Raw genomic sequence first — 18,358 nt, 5'->3', positions numbered from 1 at the left:
GCCTCAGTTTACCTCTCTGTGAAAGGGGCTTGGCAGCAGCCGCAGTGGGCGTGGATTAACTCAGGCGGGCACCCGGTGAGCGTGAGCACGCCCCTCGCACCTGCAGGCTCTCGCACATGCTGGTCCCTCCGCTTGGGGTGCTCTGCCCACTTTCTCCGTAAAGGCCTGGAGTGCTAATATTTTTGACTTTGTGGGCCAGACGGCTCTGTCACATGTGCTCTGCCCTGCCATTAGCAGGAAAGCAGCCTCAGAAGACAGGGAACCAATGGGCGTGGCCGTGCGCCAATAAAACTTTATTGATGCGCACTGAATTTTGAATTTTATGTTCCTTTCACGTGTTGCAAAATAGCATTCTTTTGTTTCTTTTTCCAACCGCTTAAGAATTTTGAGCTCATGGGCCTTACAAAAAATCAGCGACAGGATTCAGCCCGAGGGCCACAGTTTACACACCCCTGGTTTAGAGGATTCTCTGGTCGGGAGCCTGGAGCTCGTGAGGGCGAGGGTTTCCCAGGCCCGGGGACCAAGGCTGTGTTGGCCTACGTGGGGGTCGATGTGAGTGGGTATGTCCCTGTGTCTGTCCCCATCTCTGTCGGGTGCCGTTCTCCGTCCTGCCCCCAGCGGTCCTGCAGGGCGAATACCTGGGCCAGAAGGTGGCCGTGAAGAACATCAAGTGCGACGTGACGGCCCAGGCCTTCCTGGACGAGACTGCGGTCATGACGTGAGTCCCGGTGGAGGTCAGGTGCCCTGGGGTCCGGGTTCTGGCCTGACCTCATCCCACGCCCCCCCCATTGCCCCCCAGAAAGATGCAGCACAAGAACCTGGTGCGCCTGCTGGGCGTGATCCTGCACCAAGGGCTCTACATCGTCATGGAGCACGTGAGCAAGGTGCGGCGATGCCCCCGTGCGGGAGAGTTGGGGTGCAGCTGGGAAGCCTTAAACCCCAGCCCGTGTCCTACCCACAGGGCAACCTGGTGAACTTCCTGCGGACTCGAGGCCGGGCCCTCGTGAACACGCCCCAGCTCCTGCAGTTTTCCCTGTGAGTGGGGGTGGCAGCGGGGGGGGTAAGGGTGGGGAAGGGACTTTCCAAGGTCAAGGGGAAACCGAGGCACAGAGCAGGGAGGAGCCTGGCCTTGGGAGTCTGCGGCCTGGGCACTAGCGCCTGCGTGCCCCCGTCCCTCCCCAGGCACGTGGCCGAGGGCATGGAGTACCTGGAGAGCAAGAAGCTAGTGCACCGTGACCTCGCCGCCCGCAACATCCTCATTTCTGAGGACCTGGTGGCCAAGGTCAGCGACTTCGGCCTGGCCAAAGCTGAGCGAAAGGGGCTGGACTCCAGCCGGCTGCCCGTCAAGTGGACGGCACCTGAGGCTCTCAAACACGGGGTGAGCGACTCTCCGGCTCCAGGTCCCTTGGGACCCCAGCTCTGCTCTGGGCACATGTCTTGGCCTCTCTGAGCCTCCCCAGTGAGCACTTGACCCGTGTAGCCTCTCCTGTGTGTGACCCCGTCTGGGCCCGTTTCCCCATTTCAGGGTTCATTGCTGAGGGCAAGAATAAGCAACCCTTCCTGCACTGAGTCCGAGCTCCTCTTGGTCGGGTGTGGGGGCGCCTAGGGAGTGGAAGACACTAGAGAGTGGAGGTCAATCCGGGGAGACTTCCCGGAGGAAGCAAGGGCTGGAGCAGAAACCCCTAGGAGTCGGTCCTTCCTCACCCTGGTCTTGGGGCCCACAGAAATTCTCCAGTAAGTCTGACGTCTGGAGTTTCGGGGTGCTACTGTGGGAAGTCTTCTCGTACGGCCGAGCTCCATACCCCAAGATGGTGAGCGTGGTCCGGGGGTGGGGAGGCACTGGGTGCGTGCGGGCCGGGGGCCGTGGCCATGACCCCCAGCCCGCACCGGTGTGCCCTCTGCCTGCAGTCGCTGAAGGAGGTGACAGAGGCCGTGGAGAAGGGGTACCGTATGGAGCCCCCCGAGGGCTGCCCGGGCCCCGTCCACACGCTCATGGGCAGCTGCTGGGAGGCGGAGCCCGCCCGCAGGCCTCCCTTTCGAAAACTGGCTGAGAAGCTGGCACGTGAGCTACGCAGCACGGGCACCGCCGGCTCCGTGGAGGGGCAGGACGCTGATGGCTCTGCCCTGCCCCGTGGCCAGGAGCCCTGACCCTGCCCGGCGGGGCCGCGGGCCCCGGGGGACCCAGAAAGCAGGGGGGCTCAGGGCGGGGGCGTGGGCGTGGGCCAGGCCTGAGGAGTGTCAGGGCTGGCAAGCTGCCCACTGGGCTCGGGGCACAGAGCGCGCCCACGTGGGGGCTCCGGCCAGCCCCTGGACACCATGGACCGGGGAGGACTGGTGCCTCGATAAAGACATACCAAGGACTGTGGGCGTCTGAGTCTCTCTCCGCGACCCCCAGCTTCCTCTCAGCCCAGGGGGTCCACACCAGGTGCCCCGTCACTCAGCCTGGAGCTGTCTGCCAGTCGTCTGCCCACTGAGGGGTCTGCACAGCTAGGACCGCTGGCAGCCACAGTGGGGATACGGACCCCTGGGATGGAGCCAGGAGACTCTCCAAGCGGGGATCACAGCCATCCCGTGGATCCAGTTGCCATGGCCCCCAGGTCCCCACTGTGGGCCATTTGTGGATGCCGTATTCAACCTTCGAAGTCCCAACCGGGTGTGGGTACGGGGCTCTCTGGGTCCCGGGCTCAAAGGATCATGGGAGATGTGCCCCTTGGAGCAGGTGTATGGGAGCCCAGGGAGGGTCTGCCACGTGCTTGTTGCTACCGGGCCTGGGGATGCTCCGGTGAGGCCACCCGTATCCTCCAGCTGTCACGGCCCAGCAGCCTGACCCAGTGACTCCAGGGAGAGTCAAGAAAAGCCTGCCGAGAAGCCCGTCCCGAGGCCCCGCCCCTCCTGTCCTCTGGGGTGAGGGGGCTGCACTCCGGCTCACTCCCCAGGTTTGAGTCCCGACTTGCCCTCCATGCCTGGCTGTCCCAGGGAAACTGGGGCTAGTGGCCCCGCCTTCGCATCTCTCCGGGGCAAGGAGGTGCGGACCCTGCGCGCGCACGCAGTCGGTCCTCAGTCGTTGCTGTGACTGTCAGCCACCCCATTGTTCCCACCCAGGCAGCCTATAGGATGCCTGGAGGGGGTCTCCCGTCTGGGCTGGGTGACGTCCCACCCCAGGACCCCCCAAGCAGAGGATGGGACACCAGGCCCCAGCACACCCTCCCCACCTCAGCCAACCCACCCCCGCCTGAGCAGAGCCTGAGCTAGGAAATACTCCAAGGTCATGCTGACCTTCTGAGATGCCCCCTGAAGCCCAGCCCACCTCCTGGCCTCAGTTTCCCCAGCAGCACCTGAAGGGGTTTAGTAATTCTTCCTGGGGGAGGGGAGTGAAGGATGGGAGGCTGGAGGGGCGGAGTGTGGACTGGCCCGCGCCTAATCCCCCCCTGGAGGGGCCCGCCTGTCCCAGGCCCCGCCCACCGCCCTCACCCACTCGGCGCGGCCCGCCCCTAATCCGGTCCTCTAAGCTGACACAGCGTCTGCACCTTCAGTCACATCCCGCTAAATCGCCAAAGCCCCCTGCACGGATGCCCAATCCCTGCTGCAGCCTCTTAACCCATCCGGCCAGTTAGCTAATTGGGGCCTGAGAACAGAGCAGCTCGTTAGCGTTTTAAAGTGATGAAGCAATTAGGGGAATTATCTGCCCGCCCCGCAGGCCTGGCCTGCCCTAGCCATAGAGCCCAGAGCCTGCCTTACAGATGGGGCAGCTGAGGCTGGAGGGGCCCCGGAAAGCACTAGCTGCCCCTCTGGCCTGAGCTCAGAGTGTCTGGGGCCACCCACTGCCTCCCGCCTCAGCCCTGCTTCTGGGACAGTGGGAGCACAGCTGGCTCCTCCTCTAAGGCCACTTGCCCCTGCAGTTGGGCCCAGCCCCTGCAGGGCCTGGTCGTCCCTTTTCAGGGTGTACATGCGCCTTACTCTGTCACTGTCCCCACGTGTATCTCTCCCTGCAAAGCCAACATCCGGAAGGCTATGTCTCTACTTCCTCTCCTGCCGAGGGCCTGGGTCTCCCACTCCGTCCAGCAGCAGGTTTTCAGGCCTCATGTTGGCCCCTCGCCCCCAGCCCCTCCTCTCCGTGATCAGGGTACCTTGGATTGGGGATGCGGTAGCAGACCAGTCTGAGGGGGTTCCTCTGGATCTTGCTCCAGTTCTCGGGCCACTGTCTCTGTGACAATTTCCTCATCTCCCTGTCCCCAAAACAGGGAGCTGGATATCGCCCTCTCTTCCTCCTTCCTCCCCAAACTTTCTCCCCCGGAAGTGCTCTCCCGTGCCCCTGCCCCCACTCCTCGCCGTGCCCACAGCCCTTGCTCTCGCCTCCAGCCCCCTCCTGACCTCCCATCGTGCCCACGATAGATACTGTCCAAGACACCATCTGGGGCCCTCCCATGGCTCCCCGGTGCCCTCCCCTTCACGCCGGCCTTGTCAGAATCCAGTGTTTTCACCCCACCTGTGATCACGTTCCCTGCGGACCTGCCCCCCGCGCCCTCCTCCCCCACCTGAGGTTTCTCACTGGGCCTCCAACCATTGACAGGCTACATTTTATTTACACAATGGCTGTTGTCTGTCTCCCCAACTAGGATGTCAGCTCCAAGATACCTGTCTGTTTTGTTCACGGGTATACAGTAAGTGCTCAATGAACGTTTATTTAGTAAATGAAGAGTGCGCTTCTATTCGTACCTCAAAACCCAGCTAAAATGCCCCCCATGCCATGCCCTGTTCAGTATCCAGAGGTGCCCACTAACACTGCCTTCACCTGTCGGGAGCTCTGCTTCCCCAGCTCCGTTGACACCCCTGTGTCGTCGTAGAGGGCCCTTTTCTGGCCCTGCTGATGAAAAGAACAGCAGACGCTCACTGAGCACGGTCACTGCCCGGTGCTCTCTCCTTTCCTCACCGCACTGCGTCCCTGCGAGTGACAGCCACCTGGGGTAGGCCCTGGGGTCACCATTTTAGAGCCAGGAAAACAGGCCCAGAGACAGGGAGGCTCTTGTTGGTGTCCTACTGCAAGAGGAGGTGGACCCAGCAGGACAGTGTCCCTCCAACCCCCAGCCCCCAGCCCTCCCTCTGCGGCTCAGGGCAGCCAGTGGCAGACAGGACAGGAGGGCCCGTCTCAATTAATACCTTGTGCTAATCCTCCCCCACCCGACCCCACCCCCTTGGGGCCCGCTGGGCCAGGCTAGCAGCACACAAGGCGCTGGGCCCTCTGGGGCAGGAGCCCCGTGGACACCTGGGCTGATAAGGGACCACTGAGGGCAGTGAGCACTGGGCAGGTGGGCAAGGTGGGCATGGGGGTGGGAGCTGGGGGTGCAGAGTCCCAGCCTGCCTTCTCGGGGGCCCTAGACACGGAGGAAGACAGAATGACAGAGGTGTAAGGAGAGGCAGTGAGAGTGAACCCGAGGAGGAAAGGGAGTAGAAGGGGGGACAGAGACAAAGAGACACAAGCAGAAAGAGAATCAGAGAGGGAAGTGGAGAGAGACCGCGAGTGAGGTAATCCGAGGTCGCAGAGAGAGACCGGGGGAGGCAGAACGATCGCAGGACCCCGGGAAGGGAAAAGCCCCTCCACATCTGACCCCTGAGCCAGCAGGCGCTGGGGCTCCCCTGCCTGCCCGGCCGCAGTCCCTCCTGCTGTCCTGCCAGGTGGCGGCAAGGAGGAGCCATGTTCCTGAGCCCTGGTGAGGGGCCGGTGGCTGAGGGCGTGGGGCCAGCCCCCTGCGAGGAGGCCCCCAAGAAGAAGCACCGGAGGAACCGCACCACCTTCTCCACGTACCAGCTGCATCAGCTGGAGCGGGCGTTCGAGGCCTCCCACTACCCAGACATCTACAGTCGCGAGGAGCTGGCGGCCAAGGTGCACCTGCCCGAGGTGCGCGTGCAGGTGAGCGCACCCCACGACACGACGACCCAGGGAGGGGGCCTCCGCTGTGTGGGCGGACCTCCCAGAGGAGGGCACGTGGGACTGGGGCTGTGACATCTGAACGGAGACAGGGCGTTTTCCCGGGCATCCGGGCGGCGCGTGCAGGACATGCAGGGGTCAAGTTAGGGGTGTTTCCCCTGTGCTCGGAGCGCGTGGGTGGAGGGGAGGCAGACCAGGCTGGGAAAGCACGTGTGAAGGGTCTCGAGTGCTGAGCCGAGTGGCTTGGACTTCACAATCGAGGGCCAGGGGAGACGAGGGGTGGGGCCGAGGGGCCTGAGGGACCTGGGCAAAGAGAGTGGTGGGGAGGTTAGATCCAGAAAGGACTGGGGGGTGCTTCTAGGATGGGGGCCATGAGGGGCCGTCTGTCAAGACCGCCTTGGGAGGAATGACAGACCTGTGTGAGCACTGCGGCGGGGGCGGGGGGCGGGCTGGCCTGCAGGCGGAACCCTGCAAGCCTGGGAGCCCCAGGGAGGGACGCAGTGGAGGGGAAGAGCGGCCGGCCCCTCCCCACCGGCCCCGGGCTGGCAGCACCCTCTCGCGGCCCCCAGGTGTGGTTCCAGAACCGCCGGGCCAAGTGGCGGCGTCAGGAGCGTCTGGAGTCGGGCTCAGGGGCCATGTCAGCCCCGAGGCTCCCTGAGGCCCCAGCACTGCCGTTCGCCCGCCCACCGGCCATGCCACTGCCCCTGGAGCCCTGGCTGGGCCCCGGTCCCCCCGCTGTGCCAGCCCTCCCTCGCCTTCTGGGCCCGGGCCCGGGGCTGCAGGCATCCTTCCGGCCCCAGGCCTTTGGCCCGGCCTTCGCCGATGGCTTCGCCCTGGAGGAGGCGTCTCTGCGGCTGCTGGCCAAGGAGCACGCGCAGGCTCTGGACAGGGCCTGGCCACCAGCTTGAGCCTGGTACTCACCCGGCCCTCTCTCTGCGGCCTGTCCTGACCTAGGCCGAGGTCACAGAGCAGCCCAACCAGCAGGCCAGGCCATCACTGAGAAGTGAGACTTGAGACCCCTGCGCATGCCCACCCTCCCTGTCCCTGGACACCCATAGTGGGTCCCCACCCAAACCCGCCCTGCCCTGTAGGCAGACTAGCACCCAGCCATGGGAAGGAGGTTCCCAGGCCAGGAGCCAGGGCCCTGGGGGTCTCTGCAGAGTCTCTGCCCCTCTTGGGGCCTCAGTGTCCCATCTGTCAAACGGGGGTGGGGGGATTCGGAGGCTCCGGGCCGTAAGGCGGTAATTAGGAGCCGCCAGGCCCTTAGGTCTGCGAGCCGATGAGCCTAAATCCCGCCTAATCTTTGCCCAGCAGAGCACCTGGCTCTCAGCGCCTCCCTCTCCACGGTTACCTGGTACCAGCAGCTCCTGCCCAGCTGCTCCCGGCCCGAGCCCATCGTGAGGCGGGCACACAGGCTTCCGCCCCATTCTACAGGGAGGTAACTGAGGCCCAGAGTTGGGGAACCAGTTTCCTGAGGTCACACAGCCAGTAGGGGGTAGAGCTGTTTTTCAAACTCATTTCCCCAAATCCACTGCACATGAGGGGTAAGGAGACGGTAGGACTCAGGCCTACCGTGACTCAGGCCAGGGCCCATGGGGGACACTGTCCTTGCTCATCCCACGTTTCAAAGTGTGGCTTATGTCCCCACTGACCACAGATCCCATCACTTCCCCCAGCCCAGCCAGGGCGGGACGGGGCCCTGGCGAACATGTACTCTGTCCAGTGCAATTCATCCGTCCAACCAATGAGTGATGGGGACACAACAGTAAACAAGACAGACAATCCCTGCCCCGAGGGAGCCGCCACTCCAGTGGGAGAAACAAGATGCACAATTAAAACATGAATAAAACAAAGCGCAAGCTAGTGGTGAATCCTAGGGAGAAAAATAAGGCTAGAAAGGGCGACCAGGAGTGTGTGGCAGGTGTCAGTTTAATAAGGTGGTTGGGGAGGAAGCACGGAGCTGACCTCAGAGAGACTTGGACAAAGTGGAAGGAGCCATGGGGACACGTGGGGAACGGTGATGGGCACAGGGGTGAGGGCCCAGCTAGCGGCACTGGAGAAACAGGGAGGGGCCCGTGTGCCACCCAGAGCAGGGAGGGACAGGGAGAGCAGGAGGGGGTGAGGGCGAGGAGGGTCCGGCAAGGCCTGTGGCTGCTGCATCTGGTCTTCACTGAGTCACGGGAGGGCTGGCGTGCCCCGCCTGCCCGGGGTGGGCCACCACACGAGCAAGTTCTCGGGTAATCTCCTCGGCAGAGTCCTCTAAGCGGATAAAGGCTCTCATTTTCCTGGGACCAGGAAGAATTAGCCTTGGGGGCCCCACCTATCTAGCAAGTGGACAGAGGGGCCTGGAAGGCGGTGCCCACCCCAGACCTGAGCAGGCACTTACCAGAGAAAGGGTACGGCCAAGGCGGGGAGGGGGGGCCCTCCACCCCAGCAGCCTCTGACCCACCCCTGGGACGCTGCCCTGGAGACTCCTTCTCACAGCCCAGCAGGGCAGGAGTTAGGACCACCCAAAGCTGTTAGCACCACCCACGCCTCACTGGGTCTGAGGATCGGGTTCACGGTAGCCCAGGCATACTGCAGGCTGCATTACCTGGTTGGGGGCAGTAAGGACCAGGCACCAGTATGGGTGGACAGGAATGTTGGTAGGCCCACGTCCCTGGGTCCAAGTGACTGGCGAATGAAGGGAACCCTGTGATGCTGGCAGGGAGGACATCGGGCTGGGCTTGCTGAACTGGGTAGGGGGTGTCATCAGGAGCCCTGGAGCCACCCCTGCTCAAGAGAACTACCGACTGGGGGTCAAAAGTACCAGAAATGGAGAGAGCCACATGGCTGAATATTGAAGCATCTGGATGCAGCCATGCCTGAAGCGACCCAACTCTGTTCTTCCCATGGCTTGAGTTGGGTTTGAGACCCTTGCAACCAAGAGAGGCTTTGCTGGAAAAATCATCCCCTTGAGGAGCGGGGCTGGAGCCCCTTGGGCAGTGCTGGGAATTCCAGGCATTGGTGAGGCCTGGAGAGGAGGATGGACTTGCAGAAGCCCAGCCGATGGCCCAGGAGCGGCGGCTGGGGCCACGGCACCACTGCGCCCGAGGAGGCGCCCACCTCCCCACCGCCGGCCCTACTTCCCTCCGGCCTCACATCACCCAACACCCAATAGCGCCCAGGACCTGCTGATGACAGCCCCAAGAGGTCTTTATTGGTCCCCCAAGGCCCTGATCCAGCCAGGGCCACATGGGAACCCAGGTAAGCAAGTCTGTTTTCTCCAGGAAAATAAAGTGTTCCATGAGACACTGAGGGGGCAAGGTGGTGGCCCTCCGGGGTCCTCCAGTGCCTGTCGAGGTCCTTGGTGGGTCAGGGTGCTCCAGCCCCTCCCCAACTAGAACTTTCGGTTCTTGCTCAGCCGATTGTGGCGCCAGATGTTGTGCTTCCGGAGCAGCCGCCAGTACTCCCGGGTCTCAGGGTCCAGCTCCTCTAGCTTCTTGGGGGGGCCCACATTCACCTGGAACAGCCTGACGGGGTGTGGGCAAGAATCAGGGCCGCTGCAGCCGCCATGACTCCCAGGCAACCCGGGCAGAGGCAGCGCAGAGGCAGCGAGCGGCAGGACTGGGTCCAGGGGGCTGTGTGGTCTCAGAGTGGTCCCTCCCCACCCTGAGCTGGGCTCTAGGCTGCGTAACGAGGGTGCGACCCCACCCCAGTGGAGCTGACATGGGAGGTGCGCACGCGCCGAGCCTTCTCCTGCCTCCTGGCCACTGTCCATGCTGTGCTATCACCTGCAACGCCTCCCCCTCCCACTCAACCTCTCTGAACCTTCCCCGGCTTTAAGGAACAGCACATGTCAGTGGCTTCTAGTCCTGACACTGCCCAAATCCTCCTTGGAGCCCCCTGGCCCAGGTGGGACTGCGCTCTGTGACCTCCCTGCCCTGTCTCTCTCTACTCCCCACTTCGCTCCCTGCTGTCTGGCTAATGAACCAGGTATCCTGCCTCAGGGCCTTTGCACTGGCTGCTCTCTCCACCTCTGAAGCTCCTTCCACCCACTTAGGTCTTGCCACATGGATCATGCTCCCCAGGAAAATCCTCCCAGACACCTCAGATTTGACCAGCTAGGCTCCTCCGCACCCCGTCACGAGCTCTTCCTGTGCTCCAGCCGGGCCCACTCACCACTCGGGATACTCCGCGTCCGGCTTCAGGACCACATCCTGGCCCTCCTTGTAGATGTTGACACCCATGGCGTGCGTGGTGAGCCGGACGGGGTCTGTACACACCTCTGGGTCCTTCAGGGCATCGCTGACCACACCGCCTTTGCTGCCTTTGCCCTTAATGACTAGGGTGGGGGCGAGAGTTGGTTCGGTTCAGCTCCAGCCTCGGAAGGCCAGCCTTCCTTTCCTGCCCTGTCTATCTGGGTGGCCCGGAGCTCTGGCTGGACCCTGTCTGCTGCACTCAAAATAATTTGAAGGTGGATATGAATACTGCATTAAATAACACCAATGCTCAGAGAGACCAAGTAATTCCTTTTCAATTCTATTCTGATCCTTCCTGTGTATCTCACGGAGAAAGTGCAGCTACGTCTCTTTAAGGTCTAACATTTATTTGCCTATTCTCTAAGAGATCAGGCAAGTTTACATGCAGCTAAAATTCAAATAACCTCGTTTTGGTTTTGCTTAAATAATTAATACTTAGATGGGCCCCAGTGCATTCTCCGATTTCTGGCAATGACTTGCCAAAGCTCACAAAGTAATCTGGGGGCAGAAACAGGACTTGGACCCAAGCTCATGGCCTCCTCCCACTCTGCCACCCACCCACTGACCAAAGAAAACCGCACGCCTGCAGCGAAGCGCGCCTTTACTCCACGTTACCCACACCCGCGTCACCGGCCGCTCGGCTTCAGGGTGGCGCCTGCGCACGGAGTCCAATCGCGCCCTCCGTTCCTCAAACTGCAGCTGCGCGTAACACCCAGCGGCCCGCCTCTCTACGCCTGCGCGTGGGCTCCGAGAGCCACGTCCTCGGCCAGCGCCTGCGTATTCCCAACTGCCCAATGTCCCCACCGTTCCCATCTTGGGCTGTCTTAACCCAGCTCACCCGGTTTCTTGGCGTAATTCCGTCCGAAGACTCTTCCAGAGGCGGCGGGGCCAGGGAGCTGCCGCACCCGCCAGCCGGCCCAGGTCCGGGTGGCCCCGAACAGGTGCCTGGCCGCCATGCCGCGCGCCGCCGCTTGCACGTGCGCGCGTCCGGAGACGTCGGCGGCCAGAGGGAGCTTGGGAGTTAGAGGCTCCTAGAGGCTCTTGGGAAATGTGGTCTTCCAGCCTTGGGCTTCTGGTCCTTGGCTTTGAACCTTTATAGACATCCCCGGTACCGTGTGAGGCGACTTTCGAAGGATGTTTCATTGCCTTATTGCCCGCTTTAAAGATTTCTCATACACATTCCCGATTCTACTCGGTGAGCAATTACTCAACGCTTAAAGGTCATTAAAAAACGAACACTGATTAGGCTCATTATATCCCGGCCCGATTGCTAAATCCTTAAGGGGCTTGCTCCCTAATCCTCACAATTACGAGGTATCTCTCCTATTATTATCCCCGGTTTATAACTCAGGAAACCGAGGCACACCATTCTGCCCCCTACTGTGGGCCAAACCGGAAGTCCGCGTGCAGTAGGGTCCCCGCGCTCCTTCCAATGTCGCCGTAGTTGGGAGAGACCACCTCTCATTCTCCTTTAGCATTTCCTAGTCCCATATCTTCCCATCTGTCATCCTTGGAATAATGACCACGACCGTAGGAGGCAGGCAGTGATTATTAACCTCATTTTGCAGTTGAGAAAACAGGCCCAGATGCCAGCGCGGGCTCTCACGCGGCGTGCATGGAAGCCCGGGATTCGAATGTGCGGTTTCGACACTTAACATTCCCCGCGCCCCTCCACCTTGCGGCGAGGCTGGCTGAGGGAACTACATTTCCCAGCAGGCCCCGCGAGGGCGCGCATGCCCAGGGGCCGGGAGAGGTGTGCGGCTACATCTGCTGGCACCTTGACCCGGAATGGCGAGCGGCGGCGTCCCGGAAGACTTGGCGGGCCCGGGGCGTGGGGTCCTGGGCGCTGTGCGGGGTGAAGCCCTCGCTGTTTGTGAAGTGAGTGTCCAGGCTGGGCAGAGCAGGATCTCGGGCCGGCGCCTGCGTCCACAGGTCTGAAGTCTTGAGTCCGGGGTCTGCGTAAGAACTGGGGTCTTAACTCGTAGCTTTAGGTTCGAGTTGTGCCTGCAAGCTGGGTCTGAGGTCCGGGTCTGAGCCTTGGGTCCAATTTGAACGTGGCTTTGGAGGTCTTGAGATTAAGGTCGGCTCTCCGGCGTCCTGGATCTCTAGGATCAAATCCGAGGTCCTGGATCTGAAGTCTCGGGGTTGGGTCTTGAGTCCCGGGTCTCGGCTACCTGCACCTACCTGTTAGTGTAGTGTATCTCCTGCCGAGATTCCACGTTGCGGGGGAGGAAGACTTGGAAGAGTAAGGACTGGTGTAAACAGGGTCCACGGATGGGTGACAGGTGCAGGGGAATCCCCTCGGGTTTGGAGCCCGGGGTGTCACTGTCTTACAGCTGCGCGTTCTGCGTCTCAGGTTCCTCATCTGTAAAATGGGAGTCACTGCACACCCTTCCTTGCAGGGTATGGTGGGGATTAAATTCCGTGTCTTGTATAAACTGCCCGCAGCTAGATCCTGGCACCAAGCTGACACCCAAGAAATCTAATTTTCGAATCTCTTTCAGATGCTGGCCTGAGACCCGGAGTCCAGGCATGGAATTCCTGACAACCCCCCGACCTCCTCCAGGGCCTCCAGCCATGGACTTGGAGGAGCCCAGGGACACACTCGTGCTGTCTCAGGACCTTACCCCTGGCTGTCAGTGGGACCCAGTGCCCAGAGGCCCTAGCAGCCTGAGTCAGATGGAACTCGACGGGCCGAATATTCAGGAGCTGGTGCAACAGTTTGAGGCTCTGCCGGGTGATCTGGGGGGCCTGTCCCCAGATGGGCCCCCTTGCCCCCTGCACATTGCCACCGGCCATGGCCAGGCTCCCCAGGATTTGGCCGATGCCCATGGGCTCTTGTCTGCCGAGGCTGGCCGCGACGACCTGCTGAACCTTCTGCACCTGGAAGAGTGTCCTTCTTCCCAGTCTTGTCCCAAGGAGCCTGCAGACCCTGCTCCTCGCCCGTTGCAGCCCCCTGAGGACCCAGAGGGGGATACTGGCCCCCAGGAATGGGGAGAGGGAGCCTCTGCCAAGAGGCATGGCAGCAGAAGCTCAAACAGCTCCCCGGAACCCTGGCTGGAGACGGTCCCTCTGATTGCTTCCGAAGAGCGGCCAGCCGGTGCCCAGGTAGTGCCCGCCCCACCCCCCAGGCCTCCTCTGCTGCCCGGAGCCAAGCTGGGGGGACTCAGTCCTGCCCCTCTTCTATCTTCTTCTAGAGCCCCGAGACCGTGGCTTCATACCCTGCCCTCCAGGAGGGTGAGTGTCCCACGCGCCCTGGCCCCAGGGACGTAGGGGTTTCTGAACAGCCTGAGTCAGGCTCCTGAAATCTGGCACAAAGTTAGCTAGTGTGGAGGCGCTTCTAGAGAGGCTCTGAGGTTGGTTTTGATTCCAGACAGCCCAAGAGAAGAGAGACAGCCTTGAGAATGTTCTAGAATGAGTAGACGGTAGTAGGGCAGGCTTAGGTATTTTTAGCGCTCCATTCTAAAGCAGGGCTTGGCAAATGACCATCTGTGGACCAATTCAGGCCCACCACCCGTGCTGGTATGGCCTGTGGGCTTCGATGGCTTTTGCATTTGTAAGCAGTTGGAAAAAATCAAAAAGGTAATAGTTCTTTACACTTGAAAGTAATATGCAGTTCAAATTTCAGTGCCCACAAATAAAGTTTTATTGAGACACAAATCCATTCATTTACATATTGTCTGTAGTGGCTTTTTTGTTACAATGGCTGAGTTGAGTTGCAACAGAGACCATCTGGCCCACAAAATAAAAAAACATTTAGTGTTTTTCCTTTGCAGGAAAGTTTGCCAACCTCTGCCCTAAAGGCATGGGAAGAACTCATTCTGGCCACCTGGAATATTCTAGAATTTCCCCCCAAATTATCTGAGGCTCTACATTAAAGAGCAAAGTCTGGTTGTTGAAAGAGGAGCTGGTTTGGCCTTATCGTTCCAAGTAGGTTCTGGAGTCACGGTGGAGTTGTGACTCAGAAAGTTCCAGAACTTGGCATTTCGCCCGTGGTTCTAGATTAAAGGAACCCGGGCTGACGAGAGTGGTCTGGAACGATGAGCAGAGCTGTGTGGTTCTACTCAGACTGGGACGTTCTGGAACCACAGAATGAACAGAACTCATCTGCGGTTCTAGACCAGCGGGAGGTGTTCTGGAACTGGGCAGAACAGTCCAATTCTAGAGTCATCCAAAGGGCCTAGGCTGGTGCCATACTCACATGTGCCCAGTGGCTGCCACATTGGACGGCACAGCGCTGGGACCCCAGAGATGTCTGTTGTCCGAGAATGCTTAGATCATGAAGGGTAATGAGAAGAGCCACCTGTGGTTTAAGTTCACAGGAGTGTGGTTTAATTCACTGGGGCCTATACCTATAGTTCCAAACCACAAAGCAATAGCTATTGATTAGAATATTCTGGAATTGCTGGCAGAGCTGTCTGGTTCTGTGTTGCTCGGGGCATTCTGGGGCCATGGGGGCAGAGCTTTCTGTGGTTCTGGACTAGTTGGCATTCTAGAACCACGAGCAGAGTTGTTCGTTTCTGGATGTTTGGATAAGTCTGAGCATCACGGGGTGCATCCATGGCCACAAATTATCGAGGGGATTCTAGAACCACGGGAGGAGCTATCCGATGCTATCCTGGTGAAGAAGTTCTGGAATCGTGGAGTGGAAGTCTGTCTCTGGCGTGGTGTGGGTTTCTAGAACCCCCGATAGGATTCTATGGTCCGAAACCTGTCGGGGACTTCTACAGACAGTGTAGATCTGAGCCTCGGGGCGTTCTAGACAGCATGAGAGCGGTAGACAGGTGAACCGTTGTCTCTGGCGGTTCTGTGACTGTAGGTAGAGTTGTCTGTGGTCCCGCCCTAGGGAGAATTTCAACAATGAAAGCAGAGTTAACTACCTCTGGATCGATGCAGGGTGCGGGGTGGGGGGGTGGGGGGTGGGGCGGGGATCCAGAACCGTTGAGTGGAACCGTGAGAGGTGGGATGGGACTGTCTGGGTCCAGCCTGATGTTGGAATTCCGGGAGTGCAGGGCAGAGGCGGCTGTGAGCTTTCCTGCTGCTTTGGATCTAGCTGTGGTTCTGGACTCACAGATGTCCCTGGATGATGGGTCCTCTGCCTGGGGGTCCTTGCGCTGAGAACAGAGCTGGCTCTAGACTGCTGGGTGGCCCTGGATTTGCGAGGGCTGGGCTGCTGGGCTGTCTCTCCAGCTGATGGGACGGTGCTGGGACAGTGGGCGGGCCCAGGCGCCTAGGCGGTACCGAGTCGCGAGAGGGTAGATCTCTGCGCTTCTAGACTGTCCGGGCGGCTGACCCCGGGCCGAGCCCACGTGGGTGGACGAGGCCGATGGGGCTGTCCAGGCTGACCCACCCCCACTGTCGCCCTCAGTATCGGGGCCCTGTGAACATGAAGACCTCCTCGATGGTGTCATATTTGGGGCCAAATACCTGGGCTCCACCCAGCTGGTGTCCGAGCGGAACCCGCCCCCCAGCACACGCATGGCACAGGCCCAGGAGGCTGTGGACCGCGTCAAGGTGAAGCCACAGACTGACGGGCGGGCAGGCGGGTGGTTGGGAGGGCAGGCTGGGTCATCCGAGGCCCCAGGGCCTGGTGGGGCAGAGGCTGGGTCTTTGGGGTCCTCCACCTCCCACCCCACCCCCCACAGGCCCCCGACGGGGAGACTCAGCCGATGACGGAGGTGGACCTCTTCATCTCCACCAAGAGAGTCAAGGTTCTGATGGCCGACTCCCAGGTACAGGGCCCAGGCTTGGCCTCTGGGACGCGGGGGACTCCGCTGAGGCCCCAGCAGCCCTCCCAGGCCTGCTCTACCCACTTCCCCAGGAGGCCATGATGGACCACGCCCTGCAGACCATCTCCTACATCGCGGACATCGGCAGCGTGCTGGTGATCATGGCCCGCCGGCGGCTGACGCGGAGGCCCGCACCCGAGGCCCAGGGCCGCCGGCTCTACAAGATGATTTGCCACGTTTTCCACTCAGAGGACGTGAGCGGTGGGGCTTCGGGTGTCCCGGGGGAGAGGGGGACACGGGCCAGCCCCCACTTCCCTCCGGAGCTCACTCGGTCCCACTGTCACCCCAGCGTCCTCTCCTCGGTCCTCAGCACACACAGGTCCCACGTGTGCCAGTGTTTTGCATAAGACTTTGAGACTGGAAGCCAACTCCTTAAACCTTCCCTGCCCTCCCCTCCCCTCCCCAGCAAGAAGAGGGCGGCTATTTTCTCGCACAGGCTGTCTCCTGGGGATCTTGTCCTGGAAGGGGTGGGAGGGCTGAGCTCTGAGGTTGTCAGGATTGGGGGGAGCAGAAGGAGGGGGGCCGGGGCACCCCCAGAGAGACACTGCCCATCCTCCCCAGGCCCAGCTCATTGCCCAGGCCATTGGCCAGGCCTTCACCGTGGCCTACAGCCAGTTCCTGCGGGAAAGTGGCATCGACCCCAGCCAGGTGGGCACCCAGCAGAGCCCAGGGGCCGCGGGCCCCGGCCACCTCCACAACGGGGACCTCGACCACTTCTCCAACAGCGACAACTGCAGGGAGGTGAGCCGGCGGGCGGGCAGCCCCCTCCCAGCCCCCCACCGAGTGACCCTCACGTCCTACCTGTGTCCCCTCCCAGGTGGTCCTAGAGAAGCGCAAGGGCGAGGGCCTGGGCGTGGCGCTGGTGGAGTCGGGCTGGGGCTCCCTGCTGCCCACGGCCGTCATAGCCAGCCTGCTGCTCGGGGGCCCCGCCGAGCGCTCAGGGGCCCTCAGCATTGGGGACCGCCTCACCGCCATCAACGGGACCAGCCTGGTGGGGCTGCCGCTGGCCACCGTGCAGGCCGCCGTCCGCGTGAGTCCTTACAGTGTGGCTGGGTTCAGAGGGCCTGGCCCGAGGGGCGCGGATGGCAGGCCCAGGGAAGGGGCAGCGAGGTCACAAGCTGCCTTCTCTGGACAGGCCTCGAGCCCAGCCCGGAAGGGACATGGTAGAACTTTAAAGCTCTGTGTGCTTAGAAAAACTAAGTGGGAAACTGAGTTCTGAGGTTGTTGCAGGAAGGGGTCGGGACACCCCCAGAGAGACACTACCCATCCTCCTGGGAGTGGGGAAGTCGCCTCTCCAGCGTGACCTCACTGGCGGGGAGCGGGATGGGCCTGCAGGTGACTAGAGGCGGAGCCGGTGGCTTTGCTCATCTCCCGCGAGGTAGCGAGTGTGTTGACCTTTCCCCTTGTTGCCCAAATGGGGAAACTGAGGCCCCGGGACGAGCAAGGGCTTGGCCAGGCCAGACGGACAGGTCTGACCTGGTCCATGCAGCTTGTCACTGACTGTCACCCTGCCTGGTAGACACTGCTAGAAACTCTAGTGACCGTGAAGAAGCTCAGGCCCCGGGAGTCAGACTTCAGACTTCTGACCCCGAGGCCACCCAGCTCCCGTGCATGTTCTTAACCACTTCTCGGGGGTTAGGGCTGCAGGTCTCCCATTTTACGGTGGGTAAACTGAAGCCCGGGGGGACTGCAGGTTGCCAAGAGACCCAGCAGCCCCCCGCAGCCCAGCTAGGCCAAACGGCCCCCATCCTGCACAGGAGGTGAAGTCGCAGATGTTGGTGACCCTCAGCATTGTCCACTGCCCGCCAGTCACCACGGCCATCATCCGCCGGCCCCATGCCCGAGAACAGCTGGGCTTCTGCGTCGAGGACGGCATCGTGAGGCCCCGGCACAGGGCCCCGGGTGGGGGTGGGTGGCCCCCAGCACAGCCCTCTGAGCGTGTGGCCCCCACGTGTCCCCCCCAGATCTGCAGCCTCCTCCGTGGCGGCATCGCCGAGCGCGGGGGTGTCCGCGTGGGTCACCGCATCATCGAGATCAACGGGCACAGCGTGGTGGCCACGCCGCACGCGCGCGTCATCGAGCTGCTCACCGAGGCCCACCCCGAGGTGCGTGGCGGCGGGCGGGGCTGGGCCGCCCCCCCCAGCCCAGGCCCCCCGCCAAGCCGCCGCCTGCTACCCCCACAGGTTCACATCAAGACCATGCCGGCCGCCACCTACCGCCTGCTCACAGGCCAGGAGCAGCCCGTGTACCTGTGACCGGCCACCACCCCACCGCCGTGCCTTGGCCCCCAGCCCCGGGGCCCCGTCCGCACTGCCTCCTTGGCAAGCCGAGGCCCCGGGCATTTCTTGACTATGTTATTTTCTGATGGAAAAAAATTAAAAGCTTATCAAATGGGTGAGGTC

At 61.7% G+C, this 18,358-nt stretch overlaps 4 protein-coding genes across 10 annotated transcripts in view; 3 read left to right on the top strand and 1 right to left on the bottom strand.

The window, feature by feature from the left end:
* Nucleotides 1–2,361, top strand: part of MATK (megakaryocyte-associated tyrosine kinase) — a 51,635-nt gene extending 49,274 nt beyond the window's left edge. The window contains 6 exon segments of the mRNA XM_039878359.1: nucleotides 619–718; nucleotides 800–884; nucleotides 962–1,035; nucleotides 1,183–1,378; nucleotides 1,725–1,811; nucleotides 1,909–2,361. Of these exon segments, the coding sequence (XP_039734293.1) occupies nucleotides 619–718; nucleotides 800–884; nucleotides 962–1,035; nucleotides 1,183–1,378; nucleotides 1,725–1,811; nucleotides 1,909–2,148 (782 nt within the window). The 3' untranslated portion in view covers nucleotides 2,149–2,361.
* A 137-nt stretch (nucleotides 2,362–2,498) lies between these two features.
* On the top strand, nucleotides 2,499–6,919 carry RAX2 (retina and anterior neural fold homeobox 2). The gene is made up of 3 exons (XM_039878360.1): nucleotides 2,499–2,719; nucleotides 5,674–5,908; nucleotides 6,496–6,919. The coding sequence occupies exons 1-3, from the start codon at nucleotides 2,622–2,624 to the stop codon at nucleotides 6,832–6,834; spliced, it is 672 nt and encodes a 223-aa protein (XP_039734294.1). The 5' UTR covers nucleotides 2,499–2,621; the 3' UTR covers nucleotides 6,835–6,919.
* Nucleotides 6,920–7,837: 918 nt separating this feature from the next.
* Nucleotides 7,838–11,805, bottom strand: MRPL54 (mitochondrial ribosomal protein L54). Of its 3 annotated transcripts, XR_005656248.1 has the most exons (4): nucleotides 10,734–10,999; nucleotides 10,088–10,250; nucleotides 8,520–9,438; nucleotides 7,838–8,185 (listed from the first exon to the last, which is right to left on the bottom strand). XR_005656248.1 is itself a non-coding variant. In XM_039878358.1 (3 exons), the coding sequence occupies exons 1-3, from the start codon at nucleotides 11,121–11,123 to the stop codon at nucleotides 9,306–9,308; spliced, it is 414 nt and encodes a 137-aa protein (XP_039734292.1). In that variant the 5' UTR covers nucleotides 11,124–11,805; the 3' UTR covers nucleotides 7,838–9,305. The 3 variants fall into 3 exon arrangements, 2 of the variants coding, with proteins under 2 accessions (XP_039734292.1, XP_039734291.1); XM_039878358.1 differs by lacking the exon at nucleotides 10,734–10,999 and adding an exon at nucleotides 11,006–11,805 and having other exon boundaries at nucleotides 7,838–9,438; XM_039878357.1 differs by having other exon boundaries at nucleotides 7,838–9,438.
* Nucleotides 11,806–11,895: 90 nt separating this feature from the next.
* APBA3 (amyloid beta precursor protein binding family A member 3) lies at nucleotides 11,896–18,351 on the top strand. Of its 5 annotated transcripts, none has more exons than XM_039878347.1 (11): nucleotides 11,897–12,045; nucleotides 12,672–13,275; nucleotides 13,365–13,404; nucleotides 15,536–15,681; nucleotides 15,813–15,899; nucleotides 15,989–16,157; nucleotides 16,518–16,697; nucleotides 16,774–16,986; nucleotides 17,714–17,833; nucleotides 17,921–18,061; nucleotides 18,140–18,351. In XM_039878347.1, exons 2-11 carry the CDS (start codon nucleotides 12,700–12,702, stop codon nucleotides 18,319–18,321), a joined length of 1,854 nt encoding a protein of 617 aa, XP_039734281.1. In that variant the 5' UTR covers nucleotides 11,897–12,045; nucleotides 12,672–12,699; the 3' UTR covers nucleotides 18,322–18,351. The 5 variants fall into 5 exon arrangements, with proteins under 5 accessions (XP_039734284.1, XP_039734281.1, XP_039734286.1 ...); XM_039878348.1 differs by having other exon boundaries at nucleotides 11,898–12,045; nucleotides 15,989–16,150; XM_039878349.1 differs by having other exon boundaries at nucleotides 11,907–12,099.
* Nucleotides 18,352–18,358: the final 7 nt, after the last annotated feature.

The sequence above is a fragment of the Pteropus medius genome, unplaced genomic scaffold (genome assembly GCF_902729225.1).
Source record: "Pteropus medius unplaced genomic scaffold, Ma_sr-lr_union100, whole genome shotgun sequence".
Classification (NCBI taxonomy): Eukaryota; Metazoa; Chordata; class Mammalia; order Chiroptera; family Pteropodidae; genus Pteropus; species Pteropus medius.
The sequence above is the reverse complement of the archived record's forward strand: the minus strand, read 5'-3'. Positions and strand labels throughout refer to the sequence as shown.